Consider the following 25,724-nt stretch of genomic DNA (forward strand, 5'->3'; position numbering starts at 1 on the left):
TAGCAGTAATTTTGTTCTTTTAATAAAAAGTGAAGAAAAAAATAAACTTGCTTCCACAGGAAATTCTAATATCTCACATAAAGAAGTAATTCTCAACTTTTTTAATTCATATGAATAAAACCACTCCATTCCAATCAACCAAACAACTTAAATACATAGATCAAATAGAAACAATTTCAAAGTTCAAATAAAGAATTGATGATTTCAATCTCTGATTGACATGACATTAAATAAAGTGACCACAAAATCATATCTTTAGGCTTATATCCAGTCTTTAATTCCAACAAAGTCAAAAAAGAAAATCAACTGTATTTTGACAAACCTATTTTGCTTAAATATTTATTCTTTTAAAAAGAGGCAAAACAATAAAAAAAAACTGTTAGCATTTCAAGGTTTGCTATATATTTTTAATATTTGGCACCTTGGCTCTAAATACTTACAAGAATTTTTTTAATTAATTTTTTTAATAAAATATTCTGAAGTAATATATTTTTGCTAGAATAACTCATGTCTTGAAAGAATGATACTGCAATATTTATGTGTGTTTTTCTTCCTTTTCCTCCAGCTTTATGCAGAATCTCAACGTTCTTCACAGTATCTTATTCTCGCGAGACTGCACCGCTTCTCCTCCTCTGCAATGTAGTAAATGTGAAAGTTGACCTCACAGGTCTTAAATAGGTGCCCTTTGCTTTTATGCTAGTCATGAAAATCACAATTGCTGTAATAATTTGCTCCTAGCAGTAGTCTAGCAGCTGTCTAAATTTACAAGGTCATTCCTAGCACAACCTAAGCCAAACTTTTTAGAGACCTTGGGGTCAGGTTTCAAATAACTGCACATTCCTACTTTAACCAAAAGTAATCCCTGAGACTCAGCACACTTTAAAGATGAATGTTCATCTCTTCTCACATTTGAAACTTCAAAGGCCCAATTACTACTGGGCTGACATGGGCTGTTTCATGATACTTCCTGTGCAAAGTGCTACCTCTCTGCACTCTGTGTTTCTGATGCTTCTGTTATCGCTGGTCAGTTGCTCTTTGGCAACACAAAATTCAATGTCAGGTTTCCTCTCACTTCTTCCTTGCACTTGTTAAAAGCAATTACTGTTAGCATCCATATTTGAACTTTGAGTTCTGTTTCCGGGATTGTTTATATTCTTTACGATGGCTACATTAATCACCAGCTATTGGGTTATCTTACAGTCAAAACTATTGGAAACACCTGGCTGGAAGATAAATGCAAAAGTAAGGCTACCAAAAATATCAGGATTAAGCTCAATATAATGCCACTATAAGATTTCATAAGATGTCTGTATGCAATCTGCTTTCAGGGAAAAACATTGACAAAACAAATCAATTGAATAAAAGATAATGTTTCTCTTGGTAGCAACAAAGCTCTTCAAAGTGTACTTGTGCATTTTTGCTATTGAGAGTGTTTAGTTGCTGTTTTTCTTTCCATTCAGTGTCTTCAAGATTTTTAGAAATGGAAAAAATCAAGAGCAAAAATTTATATCGCAATCAAATCACACATCTTTGTTTACAGCTTTCCTTGCCTAAGTGGGTATTTTGAACAATATTTTTCTCTCTGGTATCAAATCAAAACTGTACCATTCTTCATTTAGTACCAATGTTCAACTTTTAAAATAATATTTTTTTTGATACATGATAAACAAAAGATCTTGGTTAATTCATTAAATCATTAGTCAATATGTGACAGAAAAGGAGAACAGTCCCAGGATGGGCAGTTACTGAAAGGAGACATGAATTCACAGGACTGATGGAATGGGTTTAAAGTGGATAGGGTGGAAAGAATAAGATTCCTTGTACAAAATCTTTACCTTTTTTTTATTATTATTTTTTTATTCTTATTGCAGTTCAATTTTGCTTAATAGAATTAAATATAATAATACAGTTTTTACTGCAGTGTTCATGTAAGAAATACTTCAGTGACTTCTGTATCATGTTTTAAAAGATGTGAAGACTTACAATTTATTTAAGAAAATTAAACCTAATACAACTGCAAAAAAATTCGAAGTTCAGTTGTCTCTTAATATTAACCTGCAATCTTGAAATTGTTTGTCCTTTATAAGGAGAAAAATCAGTGAAATCATTCCCAGTAACTTAATACCCTTAAATGGTTTATAATAAAATGTCTTGCTCTTCTTTCAGGGATTTACCTTAATGATATCATTCCAAAGGAGTCTGGTTTAGATCAAACTGGGTTAAAGATCATGACTGTCAAAAGATGATGTCACCTAGATTCCATTACTAATAAAACCAGGGGTCATTTTGAGTACAGAAACAGATTGATATTCATGCTTTCTTTACCTCTAATACCTTTAGTCATGCATTACAAAGGTAAAACTTAGCCCATTCCAACACAGATCAAGAGCATAGTACATCAGCATCATAGTTACAGTTCTTTAGCACAGTTGTTCAAAAAGTCAATGGCAAGAAACATCCAAAATCAATTTCAATAAATAAAATTACTTTGTCTAGGAAATTCTAATTTCTGCATTTTAAAAACATTAAGGTTGGAGATGCAAAAATTGCATTTTAATTTATCAATCCATGAAGATGTAAATAAAAACAGTCAGTATAGCCAATACTCAGTACAATGACTGTGAAGTGCAAAGTTAGGATAACCTAACATAAGGTTGAAAGGCTAAAATCATATAAACTATTTACAACATTTCAGCATTTATTCTTCTCCTGTCTTACCTACTTATTATTTTGCATCTTCCTAGTTTTCTGTGCCAGGTATTTTACAGAACTATCCAACTTTCTATTATACCTAAAAAACATGAAATATATAATTAAAATACAAATAAAACAATAATTGCAAACTAAAACAAGATTAACCATCTGCAATGAAGAACTGCAATTATCATTTAGAACAAGAAATAATAGAAGTCAAATTAAATAAAAGAATATTTGCCACCATGGGATGCTCAAGTTGCATGGAGTAGTAGCTTTCAGTGAAATCTCTAAGAAGTTAAACAAAATTATTTTCATTACAGGTTTATGTCTAACCATCAGTAGTCTAATGTGTGAAAGGAAAAACACTGAGCAGTTGATGAGTATAAAAAGAGATATATGTCTAGCTATGATGGAGTTTGGCCTGGATACTTAGGATCCTACTTGTCAACTCCTGCTTACCTGATTTCATGATTTTAGCAACTGAAATCCAGCTAATCTACTGCTAAGATTCCAGGAAAGATTCAGAACCAGTCCATTCTGCTAGCCAAGATTACATTTACTTTTGCATAGTGAGAATCTTAGTAAGGCCCACTAGATGGTGGTGTGACAGACAGGGTAACAACTTCCTTGCATGTTTGTCCTGCCTCCTAAAAGACCTGCTCTTTGTTAGCTCTGACACACATCACTATGAAATGCCACAGGTCTTCTCTGCATTCATTTTTGATGCAGTTCCTGTGAACTTAAATGTTACCTTATTGCTTTTACTTCAGAAGTTGTAACATGTTCTTCCACAGTCTGTCCTCAGATATTCAACCAACACCACCATATTACTGTTTAATTTCTCCTTACTTTTCTTTTCCATATTTCTCCATGCGAATTCTCCTCTGACTGCTTTATTATCAAGGTTTCTTTTAAATTAGTTTCTGCTGTACAACCTGTAAGACGTAAAAGGACTTGATTAAAAAAAGCAAAAAATAAATATCCATTTGTCAAAGAGGAACCATCATATTTTGAAACCTGCATCTTTTCCCTATTCTGCTTTTATGTTTTGATATCCTTTGGGTATGAAATAGTTAAAAAAATAGAAAAACACCTTTTTTTGTGTTTCTGAAATTTCAGTATGACAACTGAACAAAAACTAACATTAATAGAAGAATAATGTTTAAACACAAAACTTTCCACAAGGGAATAATCTCCTGCTTGAAATTCAGAAAGGCTATATAAATATATTTAAATGAACACTTTACAATATACATTCAAGATAAAATGTTTAACTTGCACTTAAAGTAATGTGCCATATGGAGTACTAAACAAAGTTCATTCTAATGTGGATAAAACAAACTTTGGAAAAAATAAACACTGCCAGAATTCATAGGTTGAATCAACTATACAGCCTGTTGAAACATGTGAATTACCTGCTGAATCAGATATTTAATCTACTAAATCAAAGTTAACACCTACTGAGTCAAGCATAGCACCTAGTAAAAAACTATTAGTACAGATTTATATGTATTCAAGTGAATTACAGTAAACACATTGCTCAAGAAATACAAAGTGGATGCCATCTATTTATTGCATTATGTTTAGACAGCAACAAGTGTTCTGCTATGAGGGAATTTCCCATTCAAATAGCAAGAAACAAGGTCTTCCTTTTGTGAGTCAGTTTTCTTCATTAGATGGCATGGATCCTTGCCAATGAATTCATAGATATTCTAATGTCTCAGCAGAACCTGTAGTAATAATCAGGGCGAGGGGTAGGGAGAAGACATCTGTGCAGTATCTTTGCTTCCTTCCCCTTTTATTATTCTTTCCCTCATATGTCATGCTGCTACACATGTAACTGCAATGAAAAGTGTGTGAGAATAAGAAAAGGGACTCTTATTCAATGCAACTTAAGAAAATTTCAGTTTGTAAATCCACTGTTGCAGCAGCAGATGGTTCTGCACACTATGTCTTTTCTCAAATCCTCCAGTCCCTCTACTTGTACAAGCTTGTATACAGGCTTATTCTTTTGGAATGAAACATGCTACATCTGTGTTGACTTTTGTGGTTTTTCAGTATTTTGTCTGACAGACTTTCTTTGTATAAAGACCAGTGAATGTTGCTTTTTAATTCCATTTGTTCCTTGATATTATGAAAAAATTCTAATGTCCCTTAGTTATAGTATTAAGAGGTGTCCATTTGCTTATTTTTTTCCTACATCTCATACCTTGTGATCAGGTTACAGCATTTATTCAATTCCATTGGTTTTGTGCACTGATATCCATAGTGAGTATACTTTTCCTTTAGACTTGCCATTTCTTAGATTCTATTGCTGCCTTTTAAGAGCCACTTCATATCTTTCTGATTATGGCCTGATTACGTCTTTTGAGACACAGTATACGTGCCTACATTTGTGTTTTAATTTGTATCAGGAAAGCGGTTTTGCACTGCCAATTGTCCCCATTTACTCTGTTTTGATATGCACCATGGAGCTGCCATGGAGTACTTGAACTGAAATTCTTTCAGGTGAAACTAAGGAAGAAGGACGACTTCCAGTACACCAGCTGCAAATGGGCTGGAAAATATAGGATAGCCTAGAGTTTATCCCCCCATCATTAAAATGTGACTTGTGTGGGCATGAACACCAAGTGTTTCATAGTACAGATCTTGCTTCTACTGGTCTACTTGCTACTGCAGACAAAACAGAGACAAAGGCAACCCCAATTACCTTGCACATTCTTCTTTAGCAAATCTAAGACCTAAACTCACACCCACATACCCCCACTTATAGAGAGATGACATTTTATTGTGATTACCAGTGGCAGGACTCAAAGAAATGGCATGGAACTGATTCATGGAAGGTTGAATATCAGGAATAGGTTTTTCACCCAGAGGCTGGCTGGGCCCTGGAACAGGCTCCCCAGGGAGGTGGCCACACAACCAAGCCTGACAGAATTCAAGGAGCATTTGGACAGTGCTTTCAGTCATGATGTGATTCTTAGAGTGTCCTGTGTAGGGCCAGGAGTTGAACTCAGTGATTCCGATATGTCCCTTTCAATTCAGAATATTCTGTGATTTTATGATTCTGGATATTTTTGTTGAATCTGCACAGGAGGAAAAACATATTAACATTTTTATGTAGACAGTAACACAAGAGGTTTCTTGCTTTCATGCAGGGAAGGTACAAACTCTAAAAATAATTTCATAGTGAAATAAGCCTGCTTAAAATGAGAATTCATAGCTAATACATATTTGGGTAAAGATACTGTAATACTGAAAATAAGGCAAAACACAAAAATTGTCAAGCTTTTCTAATTAGATTTTTGATACATTGAGCAGTAATTTATTTAATTTTCACTATGCGAGATGTTCCATTCTGATGCAGCACCTAATAGCTACCTGTCAGTAAAAGGTGTGGAGAAATAAGAATTAAATTACATTCTTATCCTAATTTGAGCGAGGTTGGTTTGCTTTTCTGTTGTTCTTTTCCTCTTTTGTTTTATCATTGCCAAAGAAGTACAAGGAAATCTGAACTCTGGGTTATAATCAATGAAATAACAGACTTTCTGCAAAAGGTTTTGTTGATTCAATGACCTAAGATATTTGAGTGTTTGGGCTAGTTATCAATAACTTAACATGATACTGGAAATAAAACACTGACTGTTACAGAAAGGTTGCATGTTGTCCAGCAACCAAGTTATGTTTCCAGAGGATGAATTTTCATATGGCACGTAACTGTGAAACAGGTTTTACTCATTAATACATGACTTGTTACTGATCTAAAAGAAAATTGATTAGTTATTTGCTCTGCACCATGCTTGAGATACTGAGAAGCAGCTGCATATGTCTTTTATCTATGGATTTGTCACACAGCATTTTCTGTTCATACACACAGGATCAAAAAAACGTATTTGTTTTACCTAAAGCAAACAACGACATCCATTATGAACCTACTTCAGCTCCTTTGGTATCTTGGAATAGGCACACACTAAACAGAAAGTGACATATATGGTACGTCTTTCATAAACTGAAATACGTTGTTTATGGTGACTGAACATTTCTTAAAACCACAAGATAGCGACAATTACTTTACACTGAACACGCAAAGGAAGAGTACTCATTATCTTTTATAAAAACCAGCAAAATGATCTAACAATGTCTGATACTGTTGTTCATAAAAAAAAAATCTAAATTTTGAAAGGTTAAATAAGTAATTATTGTAGAAAAAAATGCAAACTGTTCTGCATATTAATGAAAAATTACCTTTTATTGGTAGATAAAATAGATTTTTCATTCTTCTTGAATTCTGGTTTTGAATGGTTAGTGTTAAATTACAAGACAAGATAAAAACATTGTCTGTAGTATAATAATAAAATAATAACAACATTTGATTAATTATTATTAGAGCAGTAGCAGTACCAGGACAGACATAAAAAAAATTCTTGTTTGAGAACTTAGAATAGAAATAGCAGAAGAAGGGAAATGAGATCTAAAGGACTGTATAGGAGAAAAGAGTTTTGTGCATTAAGAAGATTGCATATATTAAAGGTTTTTATTTGGCATTGATTAGGATTCTCCAATCAGACAGAGTTGGTTGGATGGAATTGTCTCCAGTGCCCCCACTAGCAGCTCACTTCCCTCCTCTTTAACTCAGTCACTCTCATTAATACATGATCAATGGATTAATGAAAGCAAATGGTGACTTCAGCATAAGAACATTTGTAATGACTGTAATCTCTTTTTCCTTCAAGTTTCCAGACGCACCTCACTGTCCTCTGTCACTGGAAAAACAAGAAGTTACTTTTAGAAGGTGTCTGACTGCTGTATCATCATGCAGCTCTGCATGCCAGCTTCCCTGGAACATGACATTTATTCTGTCCTTGCGCTCTTACCAAATCATTCACAGAATATCTGTAAATTCAGGTATTGTGGCCATAAAAAACAGACAACCAACCTGACTACGAAAGTGCAGAGATCAAGTCAGTACCACCTTCCACCAATTTGATCTCTGTTCTCTTCATACCCTGCATTTTCTCCAGGTTAGTGCATTTCTTTTGAGAAACTAGTGCCAGGGGTGCCTTAATACACCCTTCCAGGGATCTGGCTGTCAGGACTCAGGGACACATTGGTCCCTGCACAGATCTGGGCACCATCCTTACTCACAGTGAGCAGAGGCACGCAGGCAGCACCCTGACATCTATTCAGGAAATAAACCTAAGCAAATTCCATGAGTTTCAGTTTGATGGCTGTATTTCTGTGGAAACTATGAAGCCAGGCAGTCCTATTTTATAAATGTTTATGTTTAAGGGAAACATAAGGGAAAGAAAAAACCCAACATTGGAAAAAACAATATTTTGCAAATTCAATCTGAAGTATACTGAATCACTCTGACATACAGCAGTGAAAATTACATACTTGGTTGGAGCTAGTATGAACTCATTCCAGCACAAGTTTCTTTGCATAATCTATATTTACTGCAGGTATATCACTTGACTATGAAAGGAACTTCTTAAATAAATAAAATATAAAATAAAAGTATATATAAACAAAAGTGCAAAGTTATTTTTTCAGTTAGAAAATAATTGGGAAAAAATTCCACAATATATAAAATTTTCTTGTAATAAGAGATACCTTAGCAAAATTTTAGGAGACAATTTTGTTAAAAGTGTCTTAAATAACTCTAGAATTGAAGAAATTTTTTTTTGTAAAATCAGGGAAGGTCTTAACTGGGAATAAAAGTTGAGAAATAAATACACAAACTAGTGAAACTTTTTTTCTTGAGAGCACAAACCTGATTGTTCTTATGCTGCTTGCATCCTCTTCACACTTCTCACTATTTTCTTTAATGGATTGCAATCCATTAAAGAAAATACCACTGTGTTGGATATTGTACTGGAAACTAAGGCCATGTAAATTTTAAACCTTCTAAGGTTTTTTCTTTTCAAGAAATAACTTGATTTAATTTTTTATTTCTTCCTTCAAAAGTTTCTTTGTATTTGATTAAGATCTCTCTGTTCTCTTTGAGAAGGATGGGGACAGGGCTATATACCCAGCAGTATAGAGGATATATAGCCAGTTCTAGAGGGCATTAGCAAATAAGCAGTGGGCCCAGTAATATCACTAGTGACGTAGAAATTAAGCAAAGTGGGGGAACCACACGGTGAAGAAACTGCGTGCCTGATGCACTCTCAACACACACTCCATTCACAGGGATCAAAGTTTTTTAAAAAAATCAGAACATTTATGAAAAAGACACCCTTAGAGGCCTCCTTCACCATATGAAAGTCAAGGCACCCACAAAGATATCCACCATTTCCTCTGCAGCAACTCTGAAAACAAGACAGACCATGCACACAAAGGAGGCTTTTTCTCTCAGCTTGACAGCCCACTGCATGCAGGCAGATAAAAGCATTTTGGATCCTTGCCAGGAGAGAAACCTTAAAGCAGCTTCATTAGGCAAAAGTAAGATAATCAGAGTAAATATACAATGCTGCCTTTGTTACTTAAGCTGTTTGATTGGCTGTTTTTCTGTTGGCTAGCCAATTAATACCCTGAGCACAGGGCACTGACAGTGCCGGGGACCTCAGGGTGCATGCAGAAGTGTCAGCATCCGATGCATGGCAGGAGCTGCAAAAATAGATCTGCAGGATTGTATTTCCTGCTTGTTCAAAGCTGAGAAGAGATCTATCCAAGAGGTCATTCCAGCATGGTAATTATGATTTGTGTATGTTAATTATGTCAATGGAAGCAAAAGTGTGAAGCTCAAGGAAAAAAAAAAATACTACAAAAATAATTGTAGTAACAACCTGAGTGCTGGCCCCAGCAGTGCAAAGGGGTAGGTAGGAGAAAGGGCAAGCAGAGAAAAAAATTAGCCATTGATGCTAAATGAAGTGATCTGTGACTCTGCAAGTAAAAGAGAGGTGCTAAAGAAATTCCTTAGAGAACTGACATGTCATGGTGACCATGGAATCAGAGTTGGGTAAATGCTGAGAAGATGAACTGCGAAGATGAACATTAAACATCCTATACTACAGTGGGAATACTACAGAGGCTTTGTGCCTAACTCCACAGATGAGCTGAAGATCTGTTCCCCCCACTTCTGTCATGAAGATTGCAGGACATTTGAACACTACTTCCTTAGCCCACAGGAGGTATGTAGTGCCTACAAAATGTTTAAGTACTTATATTCATACTTCCCCTTCCGCTAACCACATTCTTCTGGCAATCTCAGACAACATGTGCCTTAACATCAAAATCCTTTACCACCCATCACAGAACCCCTTCCATCACATTTCACATACAAGTGCATGACAGAAACAGTTTCTGTCTTTCCCTAAACCAAAGGAAAATGTCCAAACGTGAAACTATTTTATTTTCAATCAAGAGGATTAAAACACTAAACCTGCTAAGGATGCATGAGAGAAACTTGGTTCTTGTCTGTCCAGTCACGGTAGGAAAATGTAAGAGGGAAACTCTGAAAGCTAAATTCAGACTGCTAGCTAAGGGACTAAAGTCCCTGACCTGCATAGTAACATTCTCTGAAACTGTGCAGGTTGTGAGGGGCAGGCAGGGACCCATAATCTCCATGTATGACAATGAAAGAGCCTACATTAGAAAGACTTGGCTGAACCTTCATTGTAACAGAACCAAACTGTCAGCAGTGGAAACTAAAATAGTCACATGGGGTCTCTAAAGTGGAAGTTTGACTGGCAGAAATGTCAAGCCCTGTGTAAGACATTTTAGAGTCTGAGTAGGAGGATAATAGATGGGCTTGTGTTCCTAGGGTGCTGACTTCTTGTGAGCAGTGAATTAGGATATGCTCTGAACTGGCAGCTACATGTGCAGAAGTCATTTAGGATTGTTAAGGCTGTTTCTGTGGCAAAGGCTGCATCTAGCATGGCTACATCCTTGCAGACTGTGTGTCCTTTATCTCTGCAGCTCAGAAGGATGTAGTGGATATAGAGAATGTGCATACAAGAGAAGAAACCTGAAATGATCAAGGAGATGGAGTACCTATGTCACAAGGACAGGTTAGCATCTTTCCTGTAAAGAATGCTAAGGAAAGGGCCTGAGCAGAGGTTATAAACTCACAGGGGGAGATTAACAGTAATGCAGAGCTGTTCTTCATTAAACTCTGCAACAGACAAATTCTGTGACACTAAGTAAGGTGGCTCCAAGCTAGTACAACATGTATTTAAAACAAATACCTGTTCTACCAGTGGTTGGAGAATATCTGGACCTTGATGCTCAGGGAGGCAGTAGAAGCAGGGAGATCTGAAGAAGAAAAGGTACAGAAAAACTCATAAGCAACGGGGTCACAAATGGATACTAAAACCATGCATTAAGATCTCATGTGCAATATTCTAATACAGTAGCTGCAGAAGTTGGTGGAGTACAGGAGTTATGGCTTGCAAATTGGACATATGCACTCTGCTAAAATGGCATTCTTTGACTTTCCCGTGGCATAGCACTGGGCTAGATGGACTGTTGGCCTTCCCTAGGGAGGACATTTCTCATTAACAGTGAAACCTTAACACTGAAATGTTGAAATGTCTCTTGCACCATGCCAATAATTGACTGTTGAAGCTAATCCAGAGAACAGCTGATCACCACTCCAACAGTGTAAGTGCTGCCTGAAAGCCTTAATGTCTGAAGTTTGTCCTAGGTGTCTGTAAACATTCACCCGGGCTCCTTGACTTTAATCAGCTTATACCTTGTTCTACCAAGCACACTTCTCACAGATACCTACACCCTGCAGATAACCAAACTGTCCAGTGAACAGAAATTCAGCTATAATGCCTCAGTAAGAAGAGAGATGTCATCAAGCATAATGACAACAAGAGAAGATTCATTCACATGCCTTAAAAAAGTAATGGTGTTTATCCAAGACCTAGCTATAGCAGTGAGATCAATTGCCCAAGGGATTTTATTCCAGCCCTCACAAGAAGCGTGGCATGCTGGCTACAATTCTCTGACTAGGACATGAGAATGAATCTGCCACTCTAAGTGAGAACTTAATTATCTTAATCTTAAACAACATAGACGTTCCTTGAGAGATCATAAAACACCAAAAGCTCTCACAATTTTTTGTGGGTGTCCAATATAGAACATGGTCTTGAAATCAAATTGCAAATGCTCTCCAACATTTTAAAAGATAGATAGATATAGTGACACTATTTCACTGTGATTTCCTGCTTCAGAACAGTAACCAAAGCTGTGCTTGTTCTCATTCAGTAAGGCCTGGTTCTGAATATTCTAAACTGCTCAGGTAACTGAATGTTCAGAGTATTTGATTTCCAAAGATTTACTATTCGCAACATAAAGAATTGTTTCCTTTTATCACTTTTAAACTTGCTAACACAAAGTAATTGAGTGTCTTCTTGTTCTCACATTATGAGACTAAATTAAGAGCACCAAACCATCTATCTTCATTACACAATTCACTAGTCAGTATATCTGTTCATTCTTTCTTTTTCTAAATTACTTAAGTTAGCTTTTTCACACCAGTTTACATGCATTGCTTGCCCTGCTAATTTTTCTGTTCTCAAGATTTTTTTCCCATTCATCTTTTCATTGTTCAAAAAGAAGGTGATATAAGATGAATATCTTACTTTCAGGTGGTTGCTGAGTCAGAACTCTACTAATTCAAAAGTAAACAGGCCTTTTTTTATCTATGTTTACAGGCATAGGCTTTGCATCTTTTTTCATGACAGCTTTTGTGGACTATTATGGACTATCCCAAACCTTTGTGTGGACTGATGAGTAAATTTCCTCTTCCCCTTCTTTCTTGGCATGATAAAATGAATGGAAAACAAAATCTTAACCTCTGCTGAAGTGAGGCAGGATAGAGGTTGGCTGTAAAGAGTGACTGGAAGAAATGAGTATTTTTCAGAGATAGACAAAAATCTTTATTTTTTGAGTTGTGTTTTCCCAGAAACTTCAGAAAACAGAATGAGAGGCACTGGCTGAACAAGTAACTGTTCTCAGCACATTCTGTTTCTTCAGGAATCATTTCCTTATCAGTGTTATTTTCTACCCTCGTAGCTGGCAAATCAAAGAGATCAAGAAAATGCATCTAAAAAGGTAGAGAAGGACAGATGAAAAATGTATTCCCAGAAGCATAATATCTACATGATATGACATTTACCCTGACTGCAATGAATCTAATTTTCAATCTAGTTCAACAGAGCCCTGCAAAGTCACTTCACTGGGTCCAAAGGAAGAGATGATTCCCAAAAGCAAGACCATTCCTGTTTTTCCTGCAAAAAAATGCCTGTTTTTAAATTAAGATATTCACTTAAGAGACATATTACAAATGTGGTGTAAGGAAAATAAGTAAGAAGGAAATAATTACAAGGTGCCAGTTATTCCAGCATTTGACAATACTGTGGCCTTGTATTATAAACAGGGTCAAATGAGAAAGGGCATAAAGTGACTATCAATCAGGAATGTTCAACACCTATGAAAGTGGGTAATACTAGGGTTACATTAACATTTCCTGCATTCCTTTCCAAATCATGACAGTAAAAGTGACTGGGGACACAAAAAATGAGAAGTGATGCAGCAGCAGAAAACTCAATAACGAAAGCAGATTTCAATCATGTAGCCTGGCTAAATATCGGGTTAGGACACGAGAGAGATGAAACTCTGGTATCTCATCCAGAGATACTGAAAGCCCGTTTTTGGAGCTGTGAGCTAGCAAATCCAAGAGAATACAGCTAGTGCTTACCTTTCTCCCAGCACTGACTGGGATACCATTCAAAATTTTGCTACCAAATACCTACTCTGCGGTAGCTGACAGATTGTACCCACACATTCATTTGCTGGTGGAATCAGGTGTAAGGGGAAGTGGGATTTAGTTTCAAACAGGGAAATCATCTGATGTGACAGTATATTAAAAATAAAATAGAAGATACATTTGAAAAGTTATAATGCTTTGAGCCAGCTTGGAGATTGCTTCCTGACCACAAAAACATCCCACCACAAGGTTGAGACAGAGGCAGTAATGTTGTGAAAGTATATGGAAGGAATTCCATGCAACAAACGATTGAAAATGTACAATGCTTCAGCTTGGAAAAGCGATAATCAAAGATGGATGAGATGGAAGTCTGTGAACCTAATGAGTATCTGTAAACTTAATGAAGATGCAGAAAATGGAGTAGGTTTCCCTACCAGAAATTACAACCATGAAACAAAACAAAAGGATCTGTTTCTCCGTGCACAGTACAGAGTACCTCTGCTAAGGGGGCTGGCAGATGTGACAAGTCCAGTGTTTTCTTCCTGTACTATAAGGTTTGTAGAAGAAAAAAATCACTAATAATTTTAAAATAAAGTGATGATTTGATGTTCAGCCATCTCTGAACCACAAATGGTTCAAGGCAAGAGGAGAATTTAAAGGAACTACCAAAACACCTTTCTTTCTTTCTTATAATCTTCCCTTGACATCTGGTGTTGTCCGAGAATGGTACTGATGTAGATAGACCTTTGGTCTGACATAGTGCAGTCATTCTTACATTTTTATGAAGAAAAAATCAATAACATGAGTTGTAGCAAATTTCAAGGACCAGATGGTACTCACCTAGGAGTTTCAAAGGGACTAAAATATAAAAAAGATGCACTGCAGTAAGTGATTCAGTTAAAATATAAAATGTCCTTGGTAGCATGGATAGTGGGAAATAAAGTTTCAGTTCATAGAAAGGTTCTCAGACTGAAGTTCTGATTAGAAAGTCTGATTTCCATGTAAAAAATAGTACGCCTATGGATAGGTGTGAACATAAATAGGAAGAAATAATTTGCCTCCTGTAAATATATTTTTGGAGTTTATTCAAAGAATCAATGACCAAATGGAAAATAGTTACTTGACACTGGCTTTTCAGAAAGTTTTTAACAACATTTTTCAGTAGAGATTTATGATGAAATTAAGTTTCCATGGACTAATAATAGATGTATAGAAAGACAGAAAGAAATTAAAGCTGATGATATTAACAGTAGAATAGGATAACACTAGGGTTCTGAGACTTCTATTTTACAGCATGCATTAAGGATCTAATAGAATCATTTGGTGACAACACTGTAGGACACTGTCATAATGCTGAATGACTGCGATATGAAGTGGTAGACATTACCAATGTCAGCAAATTCAAAGTAATATACATGGGAAAATAAGCTCATATTATATCCCAGCTCATTGTTCATATGCACCAATAAGCTCTAAACTAAATGTTACCATTCATAAAATCCTGACACCTCAGGCCAATGCACTGAAATGTTTAGAAAATTAAGAAAATTTTAGGAGTTAAAATGAATAGAATGGAAAAGAAAACGTTTTGTCTGAGTTATGCAGACTCCTCAAGACCTTGAACACAGTTTATATTTCTAGCCCACTCACATCAGAGGTATACAGTAAGATTGTAAAGCCACAAGGAGTATTAAAAGTGTACAGAAAACTGGTAATGAAAACCAAGTTAAAAGATTTGTATTTTTTATTCCAAATTAAGAAATTACAAGTAAGAAATCCACAGTGAGGTAAATGATGAAGTGTGGGACCATGACTTTAAAATTATGTATGAAACATGGAGGAAAATAAGGAAGGTAAGGAAGTGCTGCTCAGACAAGTAAGAGGACATCAACTGAGATTACCAAATAAAGGTATAAATTCCCCAAGATTTTTTACCTCTAGGTACATTCACCTTCAGGTCAAAAGATCCCTAAACGAAGGACATACTGTAAAATTCACAACTATCTAGGCAGAAACACATGCTCTGCTTGGCCTGCTCTTACTTCTTCAGATGGAAATCTCCAAAAGGACATTGGAATGGGAAAGTTGTTAAGAGGCCCAGTTATCATTTCCAAGCATTTTCAATAGCACTGCCAAAACTCTAAGAGATGATGAGCTGGATTTGTCTGCCATATGACTGTTTATTCCAGAAAAATAATTTTTTTCATTAATATTACATAACAGAGATGGCCTGTCACTGCAATGTAACACTGCGTTTTTGAAAAGGATTTCTTCTACATGTTAATGACTACTTTTCAATTTATTGTACTACATAGATTTCCTTTGGACAAAGGTCCCTAATTATTGAAGTTTGAATAAAGAGGTGTTTGGTATACTCAGTGTAATTCAGTTTACAATGGCTGTTTAAAGACACTGCTACTTCTACCACTTGCTACCTCTTCTAGTATGTTTCCTTCCTTTTGTTCTGTTTCATCTCTCCACTCCTTATCTGAAACAGCTACTAATTCCTGCTTCTCCATGTTTTCTCTCTCACCCCTACAACTTTTCTCCGTTGCCTTTGCTTTCATGTGAATTTATTAAATAGACTACAGTGGCAATGAAGTGTCATTATTAACGGGATAAGAGAGTTCATAGCCTTGAGTCACTATCTTGAGTAGGTTTAAGATTTGAACAGACACTGCTGTTTCAGCTACAGCTACATTCACATCTGGAAGACCTCCACAGTATCCAGAATTAAGAGTACATATTTGGGATTATTACTTGCTTATAGAAAATCTTCTGTACCAGATGATCTAAATGCATGACCCAAAGCCAAGGATGTTATGTTTAACATAGGCCTGATGCTATGTTTAACATAGGTCTTTTTTTGCATAAAAAAAGAGAGCATATTAAAGGGGAGGATCTTTTTTTCTGGTCACTTGTTAGTCTTCCTTCAAGGAACTAATAACTATCTCTGAGCTGACAAAACTTTCAGAAACATAGTCTACCATATTTAAATTATAGCATTATCTTTGGTGCCCAGTAAAACTGCACATAATGAACATTAATTTCTCAGGATGACATTTAAGGGAGGGAGGGAATCTTGAGTCCATGGAGCATTCTGGACAAGACAGACATGCTCTTTATGTACATTTTTTGTAGTTCTCCATAGGAATTCGGCCATGTTGTGTTTAGGAATATAATTAAATTTGCCTTTCTTCTAGCTCTAGGAAGATGATAGATTTGATCTAGATTTGATGGGCACATTTCTATGTTTCAGAAATTAATCTCAGATCTCTTGACTCAGTTCAAAGTTCCTGTCACAATTCTCTCTGTAATATTTTCTATGGATACTTACATATCACCTGAAACTCAGCATGGCTAAAGCACACACCTAATACTTTATTCTTGTTCCCTTTTCAGTGTGGTTATGGCCTTTTTTAGGTTGTGCCATCTCTTATTTTGCCCTTCCATTAAACACTTCAGAACCAGATGGAATTTTTTTGTAATGTCTTTCAGTATATTTCATCAAGTATGTCCTTCCATGTTTGTTCATGGTCTTATTACACGGTATCTCAATTTTCATAACACATTTTCATCTCCCTTTTTAAAGGATTACCTTACTACTATCCAATCAGAATTAAACTGAAAAGACAATTTCCTTCATCTGTATTTTTTAATATTTTAGCCTTTTTATTTCATCAATTCATAAATTAATATAAACCTTTATTTGTACCATTCTGCTCAGTTTTGAACCAACTGAAAAGAGTCTGAAAGACAGCACTGATATTGATGAAAAGCTTTATGGAAAGACTTGATAAGTTAGGGTTGTTTAACCTAAAGAGAAGATTTAAGGTAGTCTTAAAGAGCCTTCAAGTAAGCAAAAGGCTGCTGCAGGAAGGAAAGGAAAAATCTGTTTTCTACATTCATGTTGGATAGGACAGGAAATAATGGGTTTCAATTGCAACAGGGAAGATTTAGGTTACTATTTTTTAATTTTTTTTTTTTATAGTGATCAAAGTTAGCGAAGCATGGGAACAATTGTCTTGGGAGTCTGTGAAACTTCTCCTTTGGAGATGTATAAAAATAGCTTGGACCAATATATACCTGAGGTGATATTTGCCTTGTTGATTATGCCTTCTGGCAGGAAAGATGGATTAGATGTTCTCTTCATGCAACCTTCCAGTCTATTATGATTATAATGTTTATATTTCTAAATTTATCCACTCTCTCGAGAGCTTTGAAGACCAAGAACTAAGACCTCAAATTTGATTTGATAATTGAGGAACAGTCAGTGTTTAATCAAAGAAAAAAAAGTTGCTTGTTCAAGTGCTTCTACTGTATTTAAATGTTAAGACATTGGTAATTTTTCTATATATAGGAATGTATTCCCATGTGAAGTGTGTTACTGTAATAGCTTGATTCAAAAGATAAAAAATATATGGCTCACTGTGGGCACACTAGCAGCTGACAAGCTGGAATACTGCCTCCTCACTATCCACAGATGAAAGAAAGTGCAGCAGCTGTTACTATTCAGGTAGCTGGTAGTGATGAAGAGCCCAGGAGGAGCCTGAGGCGGTCTACTGCCTTGACAATTGCAGGACAGATGGCCTTAGTTGTGATTTATATTACTAAATATTTTCCTCTTTCCACCTCTGTGTTGCCTGAATCTAACATCATTCAGGTGGTCTTCACCCAGGGTATGACTCGGGTAATGAGGCATTACTCTTCTAAGAGGTGCAGAATTATATACTACTGGCATGTGTGTAAGACTACACAGGACCTTTTGTTCAAGAGTCAGTCTTAAGTGCCTGTAAATTAATCTTTTCTATATTTTTGAATTATGGTATTTTTATTCCTTCTAGGAGTAAGATTGTGGGAGTAGCAGGTTTCAATAAGGCAACTGCAGAACAGGCAATCTTCTGTTCATCCAGTCAGAAAGCCGGCTTTAAAACCGTCTTGCAGTAATGCTGCACTCCCAGTAGCAGAAACCTGACGTTCAGCCAGAGCACTTCTCAACAAATAAATGCAAAAATTTCTCCTCAATTAAAAATTAGTGAAGAAAACATTCCACCCCATGAATTGCAGAACTTTGATCTTCTTAATTCTAAAGTATGGTTTTGAGACAAAAGTTTGAGTTTCCAACTTGATTAAATTGAAAAATAAATTTGGGTATTTTTTCAGGAAAGATGAATTAAATAGGAATAGGAAATTATTTCTGAGTATTAAACTGCAGATTAGAAGCCTTCTGAACTGAAAAAATGCATTTCCACTCCAGTATATTTCAGCTAAATACAGTTTAGTATTAGAAAAAGGATAGATCACTTAGCTTTGGCTATGGGATAAGACAAACTGTATTTCTAGGTCCTACCTTGTTCTAAATCTGGTTTTCTTTTTCTATAAATACAAAAAAAGTTGGGATTTTTTATATGATACCCTAACAAATAGCAATTACTGAGAGGAAACAACTGAAAGGATGTTTTCCTTCGTTGATGTAGATATGGTTCTGAAATGTCCCAATAGCTTCTTCATGCCTTTGATCTCTTGGATGGATATGTTTCCCTTTGTTTGAAAGACACTGGACAGCAGATCTTATTTTTTTCTTTTCCTTACTGTGATTTTCAGGCAAAAATATATTCAGTTAGGTATTATATAGAATAGTTACACACTATTAAATAGAATATATATACACACACACATTTATATATGTATGCATATAGATATATATATATGTCATAGAAAAGGTTAGAAGAGACCTCTGAAGATCATGTAGGAAAGTTAACTTCAGAGTTAGATCATGTTGCTCCTAGTCTTTTCAAATCAGATTTAGAAAAATCTCTTTCCACTGTATAATTACCTTCACTGTAAATTTTTTATTCCTCATATTATGTAGTCAGTATTTCCCTTGGTTCAGCTTGTGACTGTTGTTTTGCTTTTGCTCTGCATGCATGAGAAGAGCCTGGCTCTGTCTTTTTAATAACTGCCACTTTAGATAGAATAGTTTTATGGAAGTTGTTTAAACTAACACATTTATGGAGAAATTAATACATTTTAATTTTTTTACAGATCGTTTGCCAATCACAATATTTTTTAAGCAATTGCCTGTTTCCCTTACTATGAAGTCGAAGCCTTAACATCTGAGAAAATTCTAAATTCTTCAGACATTCAGAGGTACTGGAAGCATCACAGCATCACAAGAAAGGTTTCACCAAGAAAAATAATGGATGCTGGCTCTTCTCTATGTAAGTTTCTTCACTGTCCCACTCTTAGCAGCTGTTTGACTTGCCATACATATTTAGATATAGTATTCTCATAAGTTGCTTCAGTTAATATTAAAACACAGTAGAAAATTAAGGAGGAGGATTCAGCCTTGGAAGAAAAACCATTACAGAATCTAAGAAAAGCAATTAACCATAGAACAAATGTGTGCAACATAAACCTTCATGACTTACAAAAATATATCCAATTATAGTTCTAAAAAAGAGAAAGCAAGCACTGAAAAACAGCTTTCATGGGCAGGGGAACAGATACACAAAGAAGAGAAAGGAAAAGCAATCATCTTTTCTATTTTTCAAACAAGAGTCTCTTTTTTTTTTTTTTTTTTCATTAAAATAACTGAATTCTGAGAAGTTCTAGTCAGACAATATTTTTTGTCAGCTAGAGGGCCTACTTCTCCACAACTGTGATTTTTTTTTTTACTAACATCAAAGGGTCTTCATTTTTACCAAAACACATGATCTATAGTGTTATGTTCTGCCCTCATAATTTCCTGTATTTTTAAAAATATTTTTAAGCTATGTCAAGGTCAGAAAAAAGAATCCTCATCTTTCTTCCAATTACTTGTATACAAAAGTTCTTTTTTAGCAAGGTTCTTTTTTCATACCCAACTGGAAAGTTTAAAGAAGGGACATGTGAGACTTCAGAGATAATGTGCTGTTTTACGCTTGGATTATGCTCATGCAGTCTGGAGCCGCACATATGTTCAACTCATGTCCTGTAAAGTGTTCACAGTAAAAAAAATTAAAATCCATACATATTTGTTTTATTATAACTAATGGCAAAAGTCAAGAGATGCAATCATTGATTCCAAATGTAGCAGCTACTGCCTGAAGTACAAATCCAGCATCACCAATGAAATCTGCTTCATAAAAGGCAGGTGAGATATTACATCAATACAGCTGCATTTTCATTCTTTTTTTATAAAGACATTGAAAACTGTTTTTCAGTTATCTTGCCTGTATAACAAACTATTTTCGATCAGATTATCTTTGATAGTAAGTTTTTTTCATCATCTCCCACCACTTTATATTTAGAATATTTAGAATTTGAACTAGACACTAAAGGCAAATGATTTTGGTTTTCTGTCTGACAAAAAAATAAAACAAAAAAAAAACCAAAAACTTTTAGAGAAGCTGAAGATGTTCCTGAAGAAGATTGTCAGCAGAGGAAATGAATGGATTTTTGAGACACAAATGCACAAACGTCATAAAGAAAATCTGAAACATCACAAAGATAAAAAATGTGGTAGTGATCTCATTTTCATCTAGGTATAGACTTAGTACACTGAAAAATACTCTGGTGAAAGAACTAAAATAGAGTTCCATTGGGCAATGAGCTCCACACAATAATCAGAGCTTAGGAATACCCTCACAGTCCTAAATGGGCATCTGACTCCTCATTGCAAGGCATCCCAGCTGAACCTCTCAAACATAAGCTCTCCAAATAGTGTTTCTATATATTAAAAGAAGTGACTGTTTCTTTAAAAGAATCAGAAACTGTGCTTTGCTCGGCTAAAAAGGTGCAAACTGTTACCCACACAACAATATTCAATCACTCTGAAGCACTTTCAGACGTCAGCACTGCTGCTGGAAATGGTCCAGAAGCTCTTGTTGTGATATGATGCATCCGATGGCTTGGCTGGTTTCACCTGTCCTGGTTCTCTGCCTGGGGCTCTCAGAGCTTTTTGCAATTTTTCTGTCATGGAATTTGGATGAAGCACTGGCTGCTTCCCTACCCAGTGTGTCTGTGTGCATTGAGGATTTGGTAAGACCACTGCATTAATCTTTCCGGATACCACCGCTGTACGTGACCATTGTTTCTCATTGCAAATGCCCAACATCTATTTCTGGGAAGTGATGGCACTAACTGCAAGTGAGATTTAGCTTTTTGTTCCACACTGTGCCACCTGATACATCTGGAGGCCCCAAATCTTTGGCATAAATTTTCTCACAGTACAAGCAAGATGATTTTCATTCATTCCCTACTGAAGAGAATATTACTGTGAAACTTATGTCTCAGCAGTGCTGCACTGTATTTTGAATTGAATATGACTATTTAGACTATTTGGTATGTTTCTAATTATGACATCAATCTTCATAAACCCATTAGACTGGGGATAAAGCCTCTATCTTTGATATTTTGCAATAGGTATTCTGAAATTTTTTGCAAGAACTTGCAAGAAAAATTCCACTGACATCTGATAGATAGCTTAGAGACACAGAACATGGTCTTCTTTTTTATTTCAAATGTAAAATACTGGGAACTTAATTTATATATATATATATATATATATATATATATATATATATATATATATATTTATTTATTTGTGGTTGTTGGTAAGATACTCAGGCCTTCATACTTGCACAGAAAAACATCACTGTGATTTCCCACACTTGACATCACATATTTATGCAAGTTCTGTAGTTCTGTGGCATCTGTTGAACTTCAGCCATCTGGACTCATGTTCTAGCCTTAGGCATCCATAACCTAGCAATATTTAACACATCTCCTTCCATACAGAATTCATTTGGCATCTTCTGAATTGCTGTTTTGAGCAAAGGTCTAGTAGAACCAACAATCCAGTAGAGTTCTATTACACCTTTGCTCAAAACAGCAGCTCAGAAAAGGCCAACTAGAGGAAAGTCTGCTAAATTTTTTTCTTTCAGATTATTTGTGTGCAAACTGTTTCAAACACTGACATATTCCACTTTTCAGCTAACTTGCTAGTACACAGATAAAATGGTGTGTGCTCTCTGAAAAACCTAAATCAGCACATAGATACGAAGCTACTTCTGACCTCTTCTGCAACTGTTATCATAGTGGTTAAATCAAGGCAATAAGTGCTACACTGTCAAATACATTGACACTAAATGTTGTGAGGTTTGATGAATCTAGGAGAGAGTGGGTCATTATATCACTTCATGGCATTGTGCATGTCAAATAGCCACAAGGAAGTAACACGAGTTTAGAGTGTCTTAAATCTAAATATCTTATGGTGATAATGCCTATCTTTAAGACAGATTTTTGATCTAACATTTCATTAGGCTGCATATTTTCTCATCTATTCTCCTTAGCACAGCAGATGAGTATGTCATACCACACATCTAGTTCATAGGATTTCTGAAAAATGTTACAGGGAAGAGTGAACCTTATACCAAGCTTTTCAGAATTTTTAAGTATATCACTGCAAGGGCTTCACCTGTATTATGATAATTTATACATGTTAGGCTTTACATTTAAAATTCTGTTAATGCAATAATTGTCCTTGTTTTTCAATCTTCTGGTGAAGTGTCTAATGAAGAACAAGCACTCAAAGTGTTCTTTTGCATAACTCTTGTCATATGAGAACAGAAAAAAATCTCAGCAGCTCTGTGATAATTCAGATTCCCATCCTTTGAGTTCTTGTTTTCTCATACCATCACCAAGTAATCTATGGTTCTTTTGAATCTGTGTCTTCCACAGCAGGATCTTCATTTCTGTGTAGCCAATATGCAAATAAGCATTTTCTTGTGCTTATTCTTCTCTCAATATTCCTTTTATTATTTTTTCTTTTTTTCTTTTATTTTTTTTTTTTTTTTTCTCTCAAATGTGTTTCTCTGAAAATAAACATAATTCTCATAGAATGATTACTGGTAAAAAGTTCTTTAGCAATGTGAACCTTTTGTTATTTCTTAGTTTTTCTTCAAAGAACTAATAATCATCTCTGAGCTGAGAGAACGTTCAGAAAGACAGTCTACCATATTTAAATTATCACCATTACCTTTGGTCCCCAGAAAAACAGCTCACAGTAAACATTAATTTCTCAGGACAGGAGAGGGAGGAAGGGAATCTTGAGTCCTTTTAAGGGAGGAAGGAAATCCTGAGTCCATGGAGTGTTCTGGACAAGACAAACATGTTCTTTATGTCAGTCATCACAGGTATAGCTAACACAGAACCAAAGAATGTACAATCTTGCATTATTATGTTCAAAGATTTTTTTCTTCTTTCCTCAGGAATTAGCTTACAGCAGTCTAAGGTGATATGATAACCAAAGAATGTCTTAAGTTGGAAGGGACACTAATGATCATTTAGTTCCAACCCTCCTTCCATGGACAGCAGCACCTTAAACTAGAGCAGATTGCTCAAAGCCCCATCCAGCCTGGTCTTGAACACCTCCAGGGATGAGACATCCACAACTTCTCTGAGCAACCTATTCCAATGCCTCACCACCCTCACACTAATGAACTGCTTTCTTATATCTACTATAAACCTCTTCTCTTTCAGTTTGAAACCATTTCCCCTTGTCCTGTCTTGTAAATGGTCCTGTAAATAGTCCCTTTCCATGTTTCTTGTAGGCTCCCTTTAGAGACTGGAGGGCCACAATTAGATCTCCCAAATCTTCAAGAGTATTCATTAAATTAATTTAATTGCAAATAAATTATTTAGAATAGGTTCTTCATATGTTTGAATCGGCATTGTCTGTTCCTCTTACCCTTCAAAGAAGGTGTGCCTGTTCCTTTGTAGAGACATTTGGACATTTTCTTCCAGCCTAGTCTAACTGATGCTTGCACATACCCCTCATGACCTCCAGCAAATCTTCCAAGTGTAGTAATGTCATCTAGGTGATTCTGGAGTCCAGCCTGCCTCTTGAGAATCAAAAGTACCATTTGCAAAATACTTACATATACAGCATCTTTTATACATTTATTGTATCATTTATTCTATAAGATCTTTGTCCTCACACAAAACCCCGCAGAAACCCATCATCTTTAGAGAGAAATAAATGCAGGCATGCTGTCTCTACAGGACAGATACAGCAAATAACGAGACACTATCACATATTGCTTCAATAACCTGATTTGGTATGCATGTGTGGGATTTTGGGAGATTGCTTTGGGGCTTTTTTCGTCAGTATAACAAAATCATTAACAGTGCATGATTACAACTGTTCATGTTCAAAACAGAACACATTCTCCTGGCCACATCACATACTTTAGATTGGGATTCATGATAATGGCAGAAGATGATGTCTGTCCTTTCCCCAAAGGTTGCATTTCTCATGTAGGATCATAATAATTTTCAGGTTTTGTGTAGATTTTCATCAACAGCATAGCTTTCCTTGTATTTTAATAGTTTCTCAACCCTACAGCTTTACAAATGTCAAACCACTGCCAATTTCCTCAGCCTCTGCTCTAAATTCCAAAGTTTTCTAAAACCAGGCAAGTTGCAACAGCGACAAGCCAATTCAAGCAGTAAGTACTCTTTAATGCCTGGTGTTCCTGTAACCTTGTCATATACCATGTTCTTTGACCATTTTAGCTTTCAAGCTTACGAGAAAGGATCACCTTCCTTGCACCAACTTCTCAGACCAGGTCTGTGTTCACAAAGCTTAAAGCATTCAGCTAAGGTGAGTCCTTTAGACAAGGGACGGGGGAAAAAAAATGAAAAACAATGAAACAATATTTAACACCTGCAAAGAGCGAGCAGAGAGTACATGCTGGTTTCTGCTCGAAGACAATGTAAAGGAAGCAACATTCATTTCTCAAAAATCTCTGCCGCAAATTACCAGCTCGTTGTTTTCCAACACCGACCCAAGCGCTGGAACAGACTCTAGGCACAGGTTGGAGGCGCACAAGCAATACCGACGCCGGAGGCAGAGGGCTTTGTTCTTTATTCCCAGTGGTCGCTGCCCCATGGAAGGGAGCACCAGCCCGTGGCGGCCCGAGGGCTGCGGAGGGCAGGGAGCGATCACACCGCCATGGCCCCAGGCCCGGGCCCGCCGGGCGCCCCGGGCCCGCCACAGCCCCGCTCCCGCCCGGCAGCACAACCGAGCGGCGCCCTCTACTGCCCAGCGCCGAGACTGCAGCGCCGCCGCCGCGGCTCGGGCCTGAGCCACAGGCCCCGCTTTCCATCGAGCCCTACTTGTCCTGCTTTGGTTTCTTTCCAGGTAGTCTGATTTTCTCGTGCGTCAGAAAAGATATTCCTTCGCCAGGTTTGGCATTGCTGGCCGTGCTTTTGATGAAGCCCAGGGTATGGTTTTGGGTTCCAAGCTTCATGCTGAGCTGCT

General features: G+C 36.3%; 1 protein-coding gene across 1 annotated transcript; it reads right to left on the reverse strand.

Annotated features, from left to right (window-relative positions):
• LOC111925319 (uncharacterized) lies at positions 1-25,476 on the reverse strand. Its single transcript, XM_086895904.1, has 8 exons — positions 25,224-25,476; positions 24,150-24,303; positions 23,439-23,555; positions 10,887-10,953; positions 5,496-5,783; positions 3,547-3,632; positions 2,719-2,791; positions 1-632 (listed from the first exon to the last, which is right to left on the reverse strand). The coding sequence occupies exons 1-3, from the start codon at positions 25,350-25,352 to the stop codon at positions 23,473-23,475; spliced, it is 366 nt and encodes a 121-aa protein (XP_086752030.1). The 5' UTR covers positions 25,353-25,476; the 3' UTR covers positions 1-632; positions 2,719-2,791; positions 3,547-3,632; positions 5,496-5,783; positions 10,887-10,953; positions 23,439-23,472.
• Between the last annotated feature and the right edge of the window lie 248 nt (positions 25,477-25,724).

Source organism: Cyanistes caeruleus, chromosome 1, assembly GCF_971803275.1.
Source record: "Cyanistes caeruleus chromosome 1, bCyaCae1.hap1.1, whole genome shotgun sequence".
NCBI lineage: Eukaryota > Metazoa > Chordata > Aves > Passeriformes > Paridae > Cyanistes > Cyanistes caeruleus.